The 18128-nt window shown below is 34.6% G+C and overlaps 1 protein-coding gene across 3 annotated transcripts in view; it reads left to right on the top strand.

The window, feature by feature from the left end:
* Nucleotides 1-18128, top strand: part of FAM185A (family with sequence similarity 185 member A) — a gene marked incomplete at both ends in the record, with an annotated part of 66410 nt that overhangs the window by 30817 nt on the left and 17465 nt on the right. For all 3 annotated transcript variants that reach the window (XM_079711474.1, XM_079711475.1, XM_079711476.1), the window contains 2 exons: nt 10991-11086; nt 14704-14838. In XM_079711474.1, the coding sequence (XP_079567600.1) occupies nt 10991-11086; nt 14704-14838 (231 nt within the window). The remainder of the gene's footprint in view (nt 1-10990; nt 11087-14703; nt 14839-18128) is intronic.

Below are 18128 nucleotides of genomic sequence, written 5' to 3' on the forward strand. Positions count from 1 at the left end.
GGTTCAATCCCTGGTCGGGGAGCTAAGGTCCTGCAAGCCACACGGCGTGGCCAAATAAATAAATGAAGAGGGCAGGTGAGGGGGTGACAATAAAATATGGATTAAATTCTAAAATACCAAGTAAAGTAATTTTTAAAAAAGAGAATTGCTGGTTTGAGTAGGTATGTTTATGTTTAGTTTTATGGTGAACTACCAGACTTTTCCCAAAGTTCCATTTTACATTTTCTTCTACAGTGTATGAGAATTCTAGTTGCTCCGTATCCTTACCAACATATATTATTGTCAGTCTTTTTGTTTTTACCCATTCTGGCATGTGGATAGTAGTATATCTCTGGTATTAATTTACATTTCCCTAATGGCTAATGGTGTTCAGCACTTTTTTTTTTTGAAGTATAGTTGATTTACAGTGTTGTGTTTCTGGTGTACAGCAATGTGATTCAATTATACATATATATTTTTTCATATTCCTTTTTCATTAGAGGTTATTACAAGATAGCGAATATAGTTCCCTGTGCTATACAATGTATCTATTTTATGTATAGTAGTTTGTATCTGCTCATCCAGACTCCTAATTTATCCCTCCCCTAGTTTCCCCCTTGGTAATCTTAAGTCTGTGAGTCTGCTTTGTAAATAAGTTCATTTGTATCATAGTTTAGTTTCTACATAAAGTGATATCATATGTTATTTGTCTTTCTCTGACTCTTTTGCCGAAAGCCTGTTTTCGGTTTTGAGGTTCATTGGATTCGCTGCCAAAATCACCACTCGTCTCACACAAATAAAGTTTTAATCAATTCTTTAATGAGAGGTGATTTAACTTAATTTTAATATAAAATCATTAGAAGGAGAAGAATAAGAATATTAGAAAAACGTTACAGGGTATTTACATCACCGAATTGGGCCAACACCTACTTCCAGATCCAAACAGCAGCTGGGAAGTCCCAAGTAACAGCAATATGGAGCCCCAGTTGGGAAGGGTCCTGGGTGGTACGTCCACCACACAGGTGAGACTTCAGATTGGAGTTCTGGGGGCTTCTGTTTATAATTAGAGGCAGCAAACTATTATCAGTGTTTGCTCAAAAATTCAGCTCTGGTTCAGTTGTAACAATGCTGTTAATTTCATCATGTGAGTCACAAGATTTTCCAGACCCCAGGGGACTGGCCAGGTCCCCAGGGCTCAAGAAATTCCAAGGCCCATTCCCTTTCTTATCGTAAGTGCTGCTTGACTTGCTAGCAGCAGTTGTTAGGTGTGCAAGCTGGCATGCAGTCCAGGCAGGGTCACAGGTCCATCAGAGGCCTGCTTCTGCCTCTGAAGCCTGAAGAAGACCATTTTACTAGTTTTCCCAACACTGACTTACTTCCCTTAGTATGATAATCTCTAGGTCCATCCTTCAGCACTTTCTCACGTGCATATTGGTCATTAGTGTACCTTTTGTGAAGTTTTGTTCAGATCTTTTGCCCATTTTTCCATTGGGTTATTTCTTTTTATTATTGAGTTGTAGGAGTTCTTTATATATCCTAGGAACAAGTCTGTTGCCAGATACTGTTTTTCTGTGTTTTCTCTCAGTCTGTGGCTTGCCTGATTATTTTCTTAACAGTGTATTTTGATGAGAAGATGATTTCCATTTTGATGAAGTCTAATTTACCAGTTATTTTTATGGTTATTGCTTTTTGTGTCCTTAGAAATCTTTGTCTGCCTTCAATCATGAAACTGTTATCCTTTGTTTCTTTTAACAGCTTTAAAATTGTTGCTTTTACCTTTGATCCATCTCTAATTTTCGTATTTGTTGTGAGTTAGGAATCAAGATTCATTTTTTCCCATATAGATGCCTAGTTTTACATCACCATTTGTTGAAAAAACTTCCTTTCTCCAATGGATTACTTCCACATCTTTGTCTGAAATCAAATGACTGTATAAGTATGGATCTATTTCTGTTCTGTCTCTCCTGTTTCATTGATCTATTTGTCAGGTCTTAGGCTAGTACCACACTGTCTTGATTATTGTAGCTTTATAACAGTAAGTCTCCTTGGGATTAGCAGATGTAAACTAGTATATATAGGATGGATAAACAACAAGGTCCTACTGTATAGTACAGAGAACTATATTCAGTAACCTGTGATAAGCCATAATGGAAAAGAATATATATATATATATATATATATATATATATATATATATATATAACTGAGTCACTTTACAGCAGAAATTAACACAACATTGTAAATCAACTATACTTCAATAAAATTAAAAAAAATAGTCTCTAAAATAGGTAGTTTTCCAAATTTGTTCTTCTTCTTTTTTTTAATTTATTTATTTTATTTATTTACTTTTGGCTGCGTTGGGTCTTTGTTGCTGCGTACAGGCTTTCTCTAGTTGTGACGAGCGGGGGCTACTCTTCCTTGTGGTGCGTGGGCTTCTTATTGCCGTGGCTTCTCTTGCTGTGGAGCACAGGCTCTAGGTGCGCGGGCTTCAGTAGTTGTGGCTCGTGGGCTCTAGAGCACTGGCTCATTAGTTGTGGTGCACGGGCTTAGTTGCTCCATGGCATGTGGGATCTTCCCGGACCAGGGATCGAACCCATGTGCCCTGCATTGGCAGATAGATTCTTAACCACTGTGTCACCAGGGAAGTCCCTGTTCTTCTTTAAAAGTGTTTTGAATTTGATTTTCTATATAAAATTTAAAATTAGCTAGTCAATTTTTTGCCAAAAATCCAGTTGCAATTATATTTGGAATTGTACTGAATCAGTTTGAAGAGAGGAGACACTCACAAAAATTGAGTCTTTCAATTCATGAACATAGTGTAATTCTTCATTTATATATATCTTTAATTTCTGTCATCTTGTTTTGTAGTTTCCAGTGTAGAGGTCTGACACATCTTTTGTTAAATTTATTTGTGTTTTTGATCCTATTATAAATGGAATTTTAGAAAATTTCATTTTCTAATGGTCTGCTGCTGGTATATAAAAAATACAACTGATTTTTATACATGTACCATATATCTTGTGACCTTGCTAAATTTATTTATTTGTTCTAATAGCGTACTTTTTAGAATCCAGAATTCTTTTCTATGTAAGCAGTCACTCCGTTTGCAAATTAATACAGTTTTACCTCTTTCTTTCCAATCTGTATTCCTTTTTTTTTCTTTTGCCTTATTAGACTAGCTAGGTTCTTCAGTACGATATTGAATAGTAGTGGTGAAAGTAGGATTCCTTACTCTTGTTCCCAATCCTAGTATACAATATTAGAGGGAATGCATTCATTGTTTTACCTTTTAGGTATGATGTTAGCTATACAGGCTTTTTCTAGATGTTCTTTACCGGACTGAGGAAATTCTTTTTTATTATTAGTTTTCTGAAAGTTTTTTTCTTTTCTTTGATCATGAATGGTTGTTGAATTTTGTCAAATGCATTTTCTGTATTTATTGAAATTATTGCATGTTTTATTCTTTTTTTACGCTATTAATATGATCAACTACATAGATTTTTGCATGTTAACCAACCTTGTGTTCCTGGGATAAACTGTACCTAATCATGATTTATTATCCTTTTTATACATTGTTGGGTTTGGGTTGCTAATATTTTGTCAAGGATTTTTGCATTCATGTTTATGATGAATGTTGATCTGTAATTTTTTATTTTGTAAAATCTCTGTAGGTTTTGCTATTAGGCTTATGCTGTTCTTTTAAAATGAAGTTGAATAGATTCCCTCCTTTCTCTTTTCTAAATTTATGTAAGATTGGTATAATTTCTTCCTTAAATGTTAGATAGAATTCACCAGTGAAAGCTTCCTTGCAAGTAGGAATGTTGTTGATAATGAATTAAATTTTGTTAATAGATATTCTGTTATTCTATTTCTGTTTTATCTGGTATTACATTTTGGTAAGTGATATTTTGAAGGGGTTTGTCTGTTTCATTAAATGGTCAAATTTGTTCACATAATGTTCATAGTATTCCCTTATACTCATTTTTATGCTTATAGGATCTATACTGATACCCCCTGTTTCATTCCTGATATTGATATTTATATTCTCTTTTTCCTGATTAATGAGGCTAGACTTTATCAATTTTGTTGATCTTTTCAAAGAACCAACTTTTCACTTTGTTAATTTCTCTGTTGTTTGTTTTCTAATTTATTGATTTTTGCTCTTTATTTTGTTCTTCCTTTTATTTACCTTGAATTTCCTTTGCTCTTCTCTAGCTTCTTTAGGTAAAATGTTAGGTCATTGATTTTAGACTTTGTTAATATTAGTTTTTAAATGATAAGTTCTTTTAAGCAGTGCATCCCCCAAATTTTGAAATGTTGCATTTTTCATTATTATTCATTTGAAAAGATTTTAAATTTTGCTTGTGATTTCATCTTTGGTCTGTACAAGTCTCTTGTTTAATTTTCATATATTTAAGATTTTTCTAGATCTCTTGTTTTTATTGATTTCTAATTAAATTTCATTCTGGTTAGAGAACATACTCTGTGTGATTTCAGTTGTCTTACATTTATTATGATTTATTTTATCATCCGGCCTGTGGTTCTAGCCTAGTGCTACATGCCCTTAAAATGATGTGTAAGGCAATTATTTTTTTTGTTGTTGTTCTAGTTGTTGTATCAGTTGCTGAGAGAAGGGGTTTAAGTTTTCAACTAATTCTGTCAGCTTTACGTTTGGCTTTTGAATCTCTGTTATTTAGGTACATACGTATTCTTGATTGTTATGTCTTCCTGATGAATTAAACCTTTTGTCATTATAAAATGTCTTTCTTTATCTTAGGTAATATTTGTTGTCTTGAATCTACTTTGTCTAATCATAATAAAGGCACTCTTTCCTTCTTATGCTTAATGTTAATAATAATAAAGGCACTCTTGTCATCTTATGCTGAATGTTAGCGTGGTGTATCATTTTCTGTCCATTAACTCTCAATCGGTCTTTATGCTTAAAAAGCATCTTTTATACATAGCATATGGTTGGAACTTGCTTTTTTTAAACTCATTTTTAGAATTCTGTCTTAAAAATTTTTTTTAATTAATTAATTTTTGGCTGCATTGGGTCTTCATTGCTGTATGCGGGCTTTCTCCAGTTGCGGTGAGCCGGGGCTACTCTTTGATGCGGTGTAAAGGCTTCTCATTGTGGTGACTTCTCTTGTTGCGGAGCACGGGCTCTAGGCACGCGGGCTTCAGTAGTTGTGGTTCACGGACTCAGTAGTTGTGGCTCGTGGGCTCTAGAGCGCAGGCTCAGTAGTCGCGGTGCACAGGCTTAGTTGCTCCGCAGCATGTGGGATCTTCCCAGACCAGGGATCGAAGTCATGTCCCCTGCATTGGCAGGTGAATTCTTAACCACTGTGCCACCAGGGAAGTCCCTAGAATTCTCTGTCTTTTAATTGGAGTGTATAGTCCATTAGCATTTAATATGATTATTGTTATGGTTGGGTATTGGTATATGGTTGGGTATTGGTCTACCATTTTGTTATTTATTTTGTCCCTTCTATTTTTGTTTCTTTCTTCCTCCCTTTTTTTGACTTCTTTTGCATTAAATGGATATTTTTCAGAATTCCATTTTAATTTTCCTTTTGACTTTTTAACTATACCTTTTTGCATTTTTTATTGGAGTTTCCAGTGATTTCAATATAGAAATTTAACTTTTCTCAGTCTATTTAGAATTATTATTATGCCACTTCCTATAAAATGCATAAGACTTGCAACCAGATAGATCCATTTACCTGTTCTTGTTCTTTATAGTATAGGCTATCATAGCTACATATATTATAGATCCCTTAATATTGATTCATGGATATGACTTTTGCTTTATATTGTTATATGTATTTTAAAGAACTTAAAAGAGAGGAAAGTAATATTTTATATTTATCTAGATATTTACCATTTCCAGTGCTCTTTATTTCTTCCTGAAAATATGATTTTACAAGTGGTATCATTTCCTTACCATTTCTTATAGTCAGTCCAAGTCTGCTGGCAATAAATTCTCTTAGTTTTCTCTCATCAAAAATGTCTTCATTTTGCCTTCTTTTTGGAAGGATATTATCATTAGGTGTATAATTCTGAGTTGATTGATTTTCTTTTCTGTATGAATAAAATATAAACCAGAATAAAAGACAGGTAACAAACTAGAAAGATATCTGATACATATATATAAAATCTCCATCCGTATGTACGTACAACAAATGAGAAGAAAAGGAACAATCAGTGGGATGGGAGCATGGGTAAACATGAACAAGCAGTTCACAGGAGAAATAGTCCATATACATGTACAATGTTGTTCCACCTTACTGCTAATCCAAAACATCTAAATATAAACAGCCATGATTTAAAACATTGATAATATTCATTGTTGAGAAAGTTATGGTGAAACAGAGATTCCTATCAGTTGTTAGTTCAAGTATGAATTGATCAACCATTTTGTAGGTCAGTTTGGAAACGTATATCAGAATTGGAAGTATCTACATTTGCTTTGCTCTAGCACTTCCCCTTTTAGAACTTAATCTCAAGGAAAAATCTGGTAAGGATATAAAGATATATGCATGAGGGCATTTATCTCTTTGTTTATGATAGCAAAAGAGAGTGTACATTTTAAGTTGTTCCCAGTAAGAGAATAATTATAGTATGGTACATTCATAAAGTGAATATTACTCAGCCTTTAACAATACAATAACCTAGCTCTATAGTATACAATATAGAAAGATATTCCTGACATTTTATTAAATGAATAAAAAAGAGTAAAACATTGTACCAGCATTTCAAAGTATTATGTATATTTTTATATTGAGCATTAATTCAGAAAAAGAAGGGAGGGAAAGAGAATGGGAGAGGAAGTGAGAGAGGAGCACAGCAGAAATCATCCAAAATTTATATAGAAATCAAGGCTGTTTAGATCCTGTGATAGGTTTCTTCCTTTGAATATATCTGGACCTAAGTCACTGATTTGTGGGAATACATCCCATTTCTACTGACAACTGGATCAGGATATGCCATACAATTTTTCAAGAACCCACTCGAGCTCTTTCATAAGTCAAAAAACATTGCTAAATTTTTTGTTTAATAATAGCATACTGCTTAAGAGGTTAAACAAATAAACAGAAAGTTGACATAATCTTTAAGCAAGTCAGCAAAGTCCTAGTTATCTACTTGGTGATGTGCTATTTCTCACTTTAGTAAATTGGATGGAAGCAACTCTATTACCCCTAGAAAATAGTAAGCAGTCAGGGTCAATGAAAAGCTTGAACTACCTTAAGACAACAACTTTTTTCATTTCTATAAGCAAGAATTGTATACCTATCTGTGTACATTACTGAAGCCTTAGAAAAAAGGGCTGGTTTCATTCGTAAATCTCTTTGTCTTAAATAGAATCAAATTTTACATTTTGTTTTTTTGGGGGGAAAAAAAGCTCAAAACAAAATGTTTTGCTCTAGGAACAGCAGATTTTATCTATAAAAGGCCAGATAGTAAAATTTTTAAACTTTGTAAGCAACACGGTCTGTCTGTACTATGCACCTCTCTCACTTTAACATGAAAGCAGCCATTGACAATATACGAACAAATAGTTGTGTCTGTGTTACAATAATACTTTATTAAGAAAAACAAGAGGGGGGCTCTAATTTGGCGACCCTGCTGTAGAGTCTAAAAACCACTATTGTTATGATTCTGGAGAAATTTGGGGTTTGATGCCTTAATCCCAAAGATGACAAGTGGGTAATGTTTATTTGAAATTTCTTGATTGATTGGTTTGTGTTTTCCTTAGAGTAAAAGATCTGCTGGAGAAAGTTGAAGGCAACTCTGCAAATCATGACACCCTAATCAAAGTCAGTTGAGTAACTTGGATTTTGAGAAATTGAGATCAGTAGAAGCAAAACAATTACAAAGAAACACAAAGTGATTTAGGTACCTGAGAGGGAAATTTGTTAGATTAGCAGAGGCTTCAAAATATTGGAATGGATATAGAGAAAAGGCCATTTAATAGTATCAAATTGGGATATTATGAGACTAGAGGTGATTTAGGTATTATACTATCTGATTTCAGGAAAATAGATTGTGTCATCTCCATGATTCCTTTAAGAAGAATATGTGTAATTATGGTCCTTTAATTCTAGTTTAGATAATATAATTGATTAGCTTCTTAGGTAATCTCATCAGTCACTTGGATTTTGTAAATACATTCTAACCTACATCCCCAAACCCTGTTCTTCCTAATTTCCATAATACATATAGTAGTCTCTTAGAAGCTGAAGTGCTATAAAAAATTTGATTATGTATATCAAAACCCTGATTTTCCCTAGACTCATATTTTTAAAAATAATATCTTCTGGAATACCTGGTCATCTTCCATTTAAAAAAAAGTCAACAGGAGAAAGCAGAGCTTGGTAGTAGATAATGGTGGAATAGAAGTTGCTCACCCAGCTTTACTTTCCCTGCCCTATGTTGCCTCTTTTGGAAGGCACTGCCAGAAGCGGTATACTGGTAATTATATCTTTTAAAAAAGAATATCTTCATAGGTTTTTTGGGGGTGTGGGAGCAGTAGGGGTTGCCTTGTGTGTCTCTCATAAGCCCAGCCTCCTATATGCTATCTCCCTAACATAGAATACCTAGGCAGGACATTAATTTAGAAAACTTTCCTTGAAGTGACCTTAAAATTCTGCCTTTGCAAATCCTTTACATCCTATATATAAAACTCGTTCCTTGCTCTTGCAATTAGTGTAGCTTTGGAAGTGTAGGAATCAAGTTGCAGAAATCAAGAAATATCTTTTGTGTTGCTGTTCTTTAGTTACCTACGTGTTGACACTTGAGGTGAAATTATAAAAATTCAGAAGAATTTTCTGAACATGCTTGAACAATTTCAAGAGAATTCTCCCTTTATCTAAAGGAAAACAGAAAAGTTTGGAATTTTAGCCTTTTGAGCTTAGCTGTTATTCTTTGCTTAATAGCAGAGTACATATCACAGATATCTGTTTATTTGATTATATGTTGTTTTAGCTGGTAGTTGACATCAGTTTTTCTCTTTTGTCTGTGTAATTGTCCAGGAAAACTCAGTGGTCTCTGTCAGATGAACAAAATCTTTGTCCAAAATAGTGGTGATAGAAAACTCTTCGTGGGAGTTTATTCCAGTCACTGTCTGGACTAATAATTTTCTGTTTACTTCTTAATCTCTAGTGCATATTTCCCTTAAGACTTCCTCCAAGAGCTATAATAGAATTTTTCTGTATTGTGAGTCTCCAAAAAATGAAATTCTGTGAATGAAGCCTTAATTTGACTCTTGATAATTAATTTTTCTTTCCAATCATTTGTATTATAGAATACAAAAGAAAATTAGTATTTTTCTTGCTATATAGCTTTTAAAATACCACCTTTGCTTTCTCTTTTGAAAACACATCTTGAGTTTTAATTTTTTTGACAGCCTCCAGTGGATGGGCCATGATTAGAGCTCAAGACCGATAACATGAGGATGTAATTAATTAGTGGCTTAGGATATAATTATTTAGGTGTTGTTTATGTCCCATGTGAAGAGGAAAAGAAATAAAAAGTATTGTTTATGAACCATATAAAAATCTTGTGGGTTTTTTCCCCCTAGAGAAAGCAAGAAATTAAACTGTTGTTTCAAATATTTTACTTTGTTCAATTTGGGATAATAGACACTTTGTAGTTCACATTTTTTTACCATAATATATTTTTACTTGACTTGTTTAGGATGTAGTAAGAGATTTTTAAAGGAGTTTCTCTTGGTGCCTAAGAAGAGAAATATTCATCCTTGTCCAGCTATTCTGTCATTTATATCCAGTGACTTAACTTCCCAGCTTCAGTGTTCGGTTTTGACACTCAAAAATTAAATACACTGGATCCGATAAATGGCATTTTGATTATAGGTTAGAGATAAATTATTATAAATTATCTTGAAGTCACATTTTAAGCAGTTTCTTCCCAAGTTTTTGTCTTTGTTTAGAGTCATTTAACATTTATTGTAAAGAAGAATGTTGGCTCCTTTGTGAGTGTACAAATGTTTTTTTCCTTCACATTTTGCAAAAAGTACAATGTAATTTTTGGCATTATTTTCACCATACTCCCTACTTGGTTTCTACTTTGAAGTAATAAAACCTCCTGATAAAATATGCTTTTTAAGAGATCTCTCTAAAAAAATATGCTTTGCTCTTTTCAGGGCAATCAGATAGAATATTGAGCTGAAAGTTCTGTTGCTGTGGGAGAGGAGGAAAAAGGAGAAGCTACCTAGCACTGACTCTTCAACATAATTCTCTTCTTTATCTGACTGTCAGCTTTCCCTGGAACTTGAAATGTTGGCTGATTAAAAACTGGGTTCAGTGTTGACATAGGGAAATTTGAGTGTCAAATCAGGACCACCTTAATTGTAATTTTCTTCCCCTGACTTAAAGATAATCTGTTCAATTCCAGAAACTTGAAATATTTAGATATTAACAAGCTTCTCCCACTTTTCAGGTCATTCCTTCCCTCCCCCCCCATCTCTGTCCCTCTAAGAAATGCAACAAAACCTTATCTAGAGTAATCTTTCACTATTAGCTGCACTTTTTAGTACTAGCAAATTTGCTAAAAGGAGAAAATATAAGAGTTTTTATTTTTGTTAACTTCGCTACTACTTATACTTGACTGTACGTGAAATAGAGTTCTTTAGTAAATATTGAAAGTTGATAATAAACTAAATGTATCAGTGGTGCTTAATGGTCTTGGCTGTCATTGCTTGTGTACTGTCCTTCCTACACATTAGGTTTTAGAGTAAACATGTTTAGAGTTAAGTTTTGGAGATTACTACAAGCATAGGGATTTTCTTATTAGTTATCCAGCTGTATATTTCTAGATTGCTGATTCTGTTTTCATTTTAAAACAAAAGATGGTATAGTTATAAGGAAAATACAAAACCTTGCAGGACTCTTAGCTCCTTATCCTAATGCTGAAGTAGAGCCTTTTATTTCAAGTTTATAATTACAGTTACTTAAATAAGACGATTATACTTATGGTTCTTCCTTCCTCCTAGATTCGTCTTCTGGATGTCTAAGTGCCTCGACTTATCAGGGTGCCATAGATGTTTATGTCAGCCAACTGGGAAAAGTGGAATTGAAATCCCATAAAGGTTAGCTAAGTAGAATGTTTTATTTTGACATATGGTGTAAGGAAGGTTTTATGTAACATTCAGGAAACAGATGGTCAAATTATCTTATCTACACTGACATAGAGATTTCAATAAAATTTTTCTCTGTTAGAACCTGATTTAAAGACTGGAATACTAGCCCTCTAGACCAGTGATCTTTGAAACTTTTGGAACAGATGGCCATGAAGACTATCTTTCCTTTTGTAATACAAACAAAAATGTTGTAATTTATTGACTCTTATCGTGGAATTTTTTAGTGTTAGTGTTTGGGTTTTTTCAGTTTAGTTTTATGTCGGAAATAGAATATTCTTTGGAGGGAAAGTGCTCTCATACATTCTTTTGGAAGCTTTCCTACTAACTTATAAGAGGACCTTCTCAGGCCATTACTCTAGAGTAATACTTTTAAAAGCGTGATCCTGCAATAAAGGTATCACCAAAAGGTCCTGTAAAGTGATTATTGACTTAGTCTCCTGTAGTATCAGGCTTATGATGTGTCTCTTTCTGTAATCTTATTTCTAATACAAATAGCTTATTCTAAGAGTCCAAGTCTTTCATTAATAATTATACACTTTTTAATCATCTGAAGGCTGAATATACAAGTCTTTGTGTGCATGCATGCACATAGATGTACATGTGCATGCTGGCAAGTGACTTGGGTACTTGGAGTAGCTTGGCTATAGTGGCTTAAGTGACCTGGGTTCAGAAAGTTAAGAACCATAGCTCTGTATAAAAAATTTTTTAGAGAAAGTCTGGAAGCTCTTGCATATGGGCCAGAACAAGGCTATGTGTATAACAAGGAAAAAACCTCTACAGAGACCAGTTGTTCCTGCTGTTAGTAATTTCTTTGCCATGTTGGCAAAGTTTAAATACTTTAAAATTTAAAGTTTTAACACTTTTTAATAGCTTTTTGTCCAGTGAGGCTCTCTTGTCAATGTCAAAATAAAACTACAAACACAGACGTCTGAAACTGAAGTTATTGCTGAGACACAGGTATTTTTTGATTTCTCAAGATCATATTTTTTTTTCCTTTTAAATAGGTTAATATTATGTTCTCACTAAATTTCTAAGAGCTTCAATAATACTATTCAGGGTATTTTGTAAATGTCAAAGAAAGTCATATAATTGCATTCTTGTATTATGAAGACCCAAGGAGAATAAACATTACTACATTTAACGTAACTAGTAACAGAGTAAAAGCAAAGTTTTGAATAGCAGCTCTTACATGAAAATTATTTCCTGTTTTGTATGGATGGGCAAAAAAGTAAAACAAAACAAACAAAAGGCATTGCTAATCTTCATCCACTTGAATTATTTTTAACTATTATTTGGATTGTTGTTCCAGTAACTTATTGAAATAGCATATGATGTTGCAAGATTTGATTGGGATTACAATTTTGTGTTTTCTCCTCTTGGGACCATGATACTGGCAGGAGCTTAAAGATAACTGGAAACAAAGATTTCTGTCTTAATTCAGGTCTCTAATTCTCACTACACTTGGGAACAGTAACTTTCTGGAGTGATGGAAAGTTATTCAGGATTCTATTGCTTAATAGTAAAGACATCTGGAATCCTTTCCAACTCTGCCACTGTCTTGCTGTAGGGTTTAAGAGCCAGCTACTTGAGTCTCTTAGGCTGTCCTTTCAGCTCCTATGGCCATTTTGCCAAGTGAAAAAATGTCACAATGCTTGTTTCCTCTCTTCCTATGAAACTTAACATAGTGACCTTATTCATTCATTCAGAAAGGCTGTGTTATGGCTTGAGAGTCAGAACTGCATCTGAGTACTGACTTTTCCACTTAAAAATTGTCCTTGATAAAGCCACTAATCTTAATATATAGTATCCCTTCAATAAATGATGCTGTTGTTAGTATTAGTTCACTTTCTAATTTTTAAAAAATGGTATTGATGTCAATAACCGTGAAGCAGTTTTTGAAGTGAAAAGAGGTTGAAGACATACAGGAGCTCTCCTTTCTAAAGAAGATAGTCTTAGAGATGGGACATTTGGGAAAGCTTTCAAGTCATGAGAATTCTTCATTCACAAATAGGAGTGGAGTTTTAATAGTGATAATTTTTGCTTTTAAGGATGTGGAGAGAGATGGGGATAGAACTATCTGCATTGCTTAACATTTTTAAAACTCTGACAGATTTAAGATCCCTTATTTAAGAACAGAAAAGAAAGATGTTCATAAAATTATTATATTTGATGTATTTAGAGATAATGTCCTAGAAAAAGTTTTTAAAATCTGTTATTTTCTACTTTTTAAAGTATGTTTGGTAGAAAAAACATGTATCTTCTATTCTTCCTGACATTTTCCAGGTTTGTTTTTGTTTTGTATTTTCCTAAAGCTCTCATATCTGTTTTTATGGGCAACTCCTGTTAGTAGTTTACATTTAAACCCTGAAAAGCAATTTGTTTTTTAAATAAGATAAACCAATTGTAGTTATGTGCTTTCTTCCCCCCTTTTTGAGTAGTAAATATGAAACTTCATCAGTCTTAACCCCAGATTTCCAGCTCCCATTAGAAAGGCTGAGAAGATATGGAATTATTTAGTGAAACTTAAGCTTATGTTAACCAAACTAGAAAGCACACAAAGACCCATAAATAAATGCCTTCTAAAAGGAATCTTTACAACATTCACAATGGATGTCATCCTGACCATCTTTGTCCACAGAGTTGGGGTTACTGTTTTATGGGAAAGGCCTCTCTTATTTATTTGATACATGAGAAATAGAGAAAGAAAAACTCTTGAAACAGGAGTGTACTGGTGATTTTGCACTGCAAACCACATAATTGTTTTGAAAAATGATTCCTTCCTAACAGACTACTTTTTCTTATTTCGTCCTTTAGAAGTTGAATTATTGTAAGATTGTAGATGAAATAAAGTTGAGTGTCTTGCTTCAGGTACCCAAAAAGTCTGTAATCCATTAAAAAGAAATGTTAGTCAGTTGAAATTTAAATAAATTTTTGTTATCGCCCTCTCCACACCCCCAACCAAACAAGGTACCACTGAAAGCACAAGAACTCAGGGTTCTGGTTGTATTATAATGATCAGTGAGGTTACAAGTTCTGTAATACAATGAGGTAGCAGTGTATGAAACACGACAATGTTTAAGAGCATAGGTTTGTTGTCACTGAAATGGATCTTGATTCCAGCAGTAGCTGTAGTGGAAACTTGAGCAAGTTCTTATCTGTAAAATCGGAATTATAATAATACCTCATAAAGTTGAGAGAGAAATTAAAAGATAATATAATGAAGGTGTTTGGCTCTTAGTAAATGCTCAATTAATGGTAAATTCTGTCTATAAGCTGCATGTGTATTAAACTTCACTTTTCTGGTATTGGATGAGCTGACTAGGGCTGTTGGCAAAAAGAGAAATAGTAGTTCATGATGTCCTAATGACTCATTCTTGACAGAAGATACTGTGAATGCCTTGGGAATACCTGGGAGTAAGGAAAAGGTACAGCTATTTAAATAAAATAAGCTGATGAGTAAAGACAGTATATCAGGAGCAATGCTACCTGTTCAACCATTTTTTATAATAGGCTCTAGTACTTTTTATTTCTTTGCATTAATAAGCTCTCCTTTAAATTTATCACAGGATCTGTTCTTGTCAAGGTTGCATCTTCTCTTCAAGCTTATTTACAGTTATCAGGGAAAGAGATTGATGTGAACTCAGAAGTCCATGTTGAAGAAATGGATGAAGCTCATAAAGATGATGGTATAATAATTACTGGTAAGGAGGCTGCATTTTGCTATGTAAGATGAGTAGTCATTGTCCATCTGTGAGTAGAAATATGCTACATTTAACTGAAGTTTTAGTCTTTATTCCTTTCTATTGGCACATGTTGGTGTTTGACACTTTTTTCTTCCAACTACTTATCAGTAACACAATTGCAGACATTTAGTTTGAAGCACTCACTATTCCTAGATAGTGAATAGTCATTGGATAAAATTTATTTGAAAAACTTCCCTATCAAAGAGATATTTGCACACTCATATTCATAGCAGCATTATTCACAGTAGCCAAGAGGTAGAAGCACCCCAAATGTCTATTGATGGATGAAAGCAAAAATGAAATGTGATATATAAACATACAATGGAATACTGTTCAGCCTTAAAAAGGAAGGAAATCCTGTCACATGCTACAACATGGATGCACCTTGAGGACACTATGCTAAGTGAAATAAGCCAATCACAAAAAAGACAAATAATGTATGATTGCATTTATACAAGATATCTAAGGAAACAAAGTAGGGGGAGAGGAAAATGAGTTGTTCAGCAGGTATGAAGTTTCAGTTTTGCAAGATGATAAAGTTCTGGAGATCTATTGCACAACAATATGAATATACTTAACACTACTAAACTGTAAACTTAAAAGTAGTTAAAATGGTAAATTTTGTTTTACGTGTTTTTTACCATAATCAAAAATCTGAAAACCATTAAAAATTTTTTTTTCTTTTTTGGCACAGCTGCTTTCTAATTCTTGGACTTGAAAATCAACTACAGTTGACCCTTGAACTACAGAGGGGTTAGGGGCACTGGTCCCCTGCCCCAGGGCAGTCGAAAATCCACCTGTAACTTTGCAGTCAGCCCTCCATATTTGTGGTTCCACATCTGTAGATTCAACCAACTGCAGATCGTGTAGTACTGTCTTACGTATTTATTGAAAAAATCTGTGTATAAGTGGATTCGCATAGTTCAAACCTGTGTTGTTCAAGGGCCAACCGTAAATACATATATTACAGTGTAAGATATAAAGTTAATTTTGTATGATTATAATAAATAGGAGTTTGGTTTGGTATTATGCACATTGTAAACTTGCTCTTTTAGTACGACCTGACCTTTTAGTACAAATTCTCAGTTCCAGAAATGTGAAGAGCTTTTCCACATTTTTTCTAATTACCTGTGGATGTATTAATGGCTGATACTACTTTTAAAAAAATATTTATGGTATAGATAATATATTTATATAGTAAAAAAAATTAATGCTGGCAAACTTTTAAAAATCTTAACCAGAATGACATTGAGAAGGACATTGAAATTACCATGAGGTTTTGATATAGCAATCTATGTATATATACAAGATTGTTTTAAGTTTCTGGTCTCTTAGTTTCAAATGCATTTCCAATATCCTGAATTTGTACTGTCCTCTTCTCACAATTGCTGGTTTTGATATCATGTGTGTGTGGATGATTTCCTACCTTTATTCTATGTTTGCCTTTCCCATTTGTTAGTTTTCTTGTTTCTAATTGTGGCCTTTTCTTTTCTGCATACAGAAGTTCCTTTAGCATTTGTTGCAAAGCTGATCTAGTGGTGGTGAATTCTCTTAACTTTTGCCTGTCTGTAAAGCTTTTGATTTCTCTATCAAATCTGAACATATGTATCTTAAGTATATCATGCCACTCCCCTTCTGGTCTGAAGAGTTTCTGCTGAAAAATCAGCTGATAACCGTATGGGGATTCCCTTGTATGTTATTTGTTGCTTTTCCCTTATCTTTTAATGTTTTAAAATATTTTTTAAATTTTCTCTTTGTCTTTAATTATTGTCAATTTGATTAATAGGTGTCTCAGTGTGTTCTTCCTTGGGTTAATCCTGTATGGGACTCTGTGATTCCTGGACTTGAGTGAGTGTTTCCTTTCCCATGTTAGGGAAGTTCTCAGCTATTATCTTTTCAGATATTTTCTCAGTCCCTTTCTCTCTCTCTTCTCCTTTTGGGACCCCTATGATGCAAATGTTCATGCATTTAATGTTGTCCCAGAGGTGTCTGAGATTGTCTTTATTTCTTTTCATTTTTTTTCTTTTGTTCCATTCGGCAGCAGTGATTTCTACCAATCTGTCTTCCAGCTCACTTATTCGGTCTTCTGCCTTATTTATTCTGCTATTGATTCCTTCTAGTGTGTTTTTCACTTCAGTTATTGTATTGTTCATTTCTGTTTGTTCTTTAAAGCTTTTAGCTCTTTATTAAACATTTCTTGTATCCTCAGTCTGTGCACCATTCATTTCCCGAGATCTTGGATCATGTTTACTATCATTACTTCTGAATTCTTTTTCAGGTAGATTGCCTATCTCTGCTTCACTTAGTTTTTCTTCCGTGGTTTTATCTTCTTCCTTCGTCTGTGACCTATTTCTCTGCCATCTCATTCTGTTTAACTTCCTCTGTTTGTGGTCTCCATTCCTCAGGCTTTAGGATTGTAGTTCTTCTTGGTTTTAGTGTCTGCCCCCTGGTGGGTGAAGTTGGTCCAGGGGTGTGTGCAGGCTTCCTGGTGAGAGGGGCTGATGCCTGGCCACTGGTGGGTGGAGCTGCATCTTGTCCCTCTGGTGGGCAGGGTCGTGTCAAGGGGTGTGTTTATAGGTGGCTGTTTGCTCAGGACGACTTTAAGCAGCCTGTCTGCTGATGGGTGGAGCTGTGTTCCCACCCTGTTGGTTGTTTGGACTGAGGAGCCTGCAGCCTGTTGGTGGGGCCAGGTCTCGGTGCCAAAATGGCGACCTCCAGGAGAGCTCACGCTGATAAGTGTTTCCTGGAGCGTCCACCACCAGTGTCCTTGACTCCACAGTGAGCCACAGCTGACCCCTGCCTCCACAGGAGATCCTCCATAACCCACAGGTAGGTCTGGCCCAGGTTTCTATGGAGTCACTGTTTTGCCCTGGGTCCCAGTGCATGTGAAAACTTGTGTACATCCTCCAAGAGTGGAGTCTCTGCTTCCTCAGACCTGTGGAGCTCCTGCACTCAAGCCCCACTGACCTTCAAAGCCAAATGCTCTGGGGGCTCCTCCTCGTGATATCAGACCCCCAGGCTGGGGAGCCTGACATGGGACTTGGAACTCTCACCCTGTGGGAGGACCTCTGCAATATAATTATTTTCCAGTTTGTGGGTCGCCCACCCAGTGGGTATGGAATTTGATTATATTGTGAAAGTGCCCCTCCTACTATCTCGCTGTGGCTTCTTCTTTGTTTTGGGGTGTAGAATATCACTTTTGGTAGGTCTGAGTCCTTTTTGTTAATGATCATTCAGCAGTTAGTTGT

Source organism: Hyperoodon ampullatus (genome assembly GCF_949752795.1).
Source record: "Hyperoodon ampullatus genome assembly, chromosome: 9".
NCBI classification, from domain to species: Eukaryota; Metazoa; Chordata; class Mammalia; order Artiodactyla; family Ziphiidae; genus Hyperoodon; species Hyperoodon ampullatus.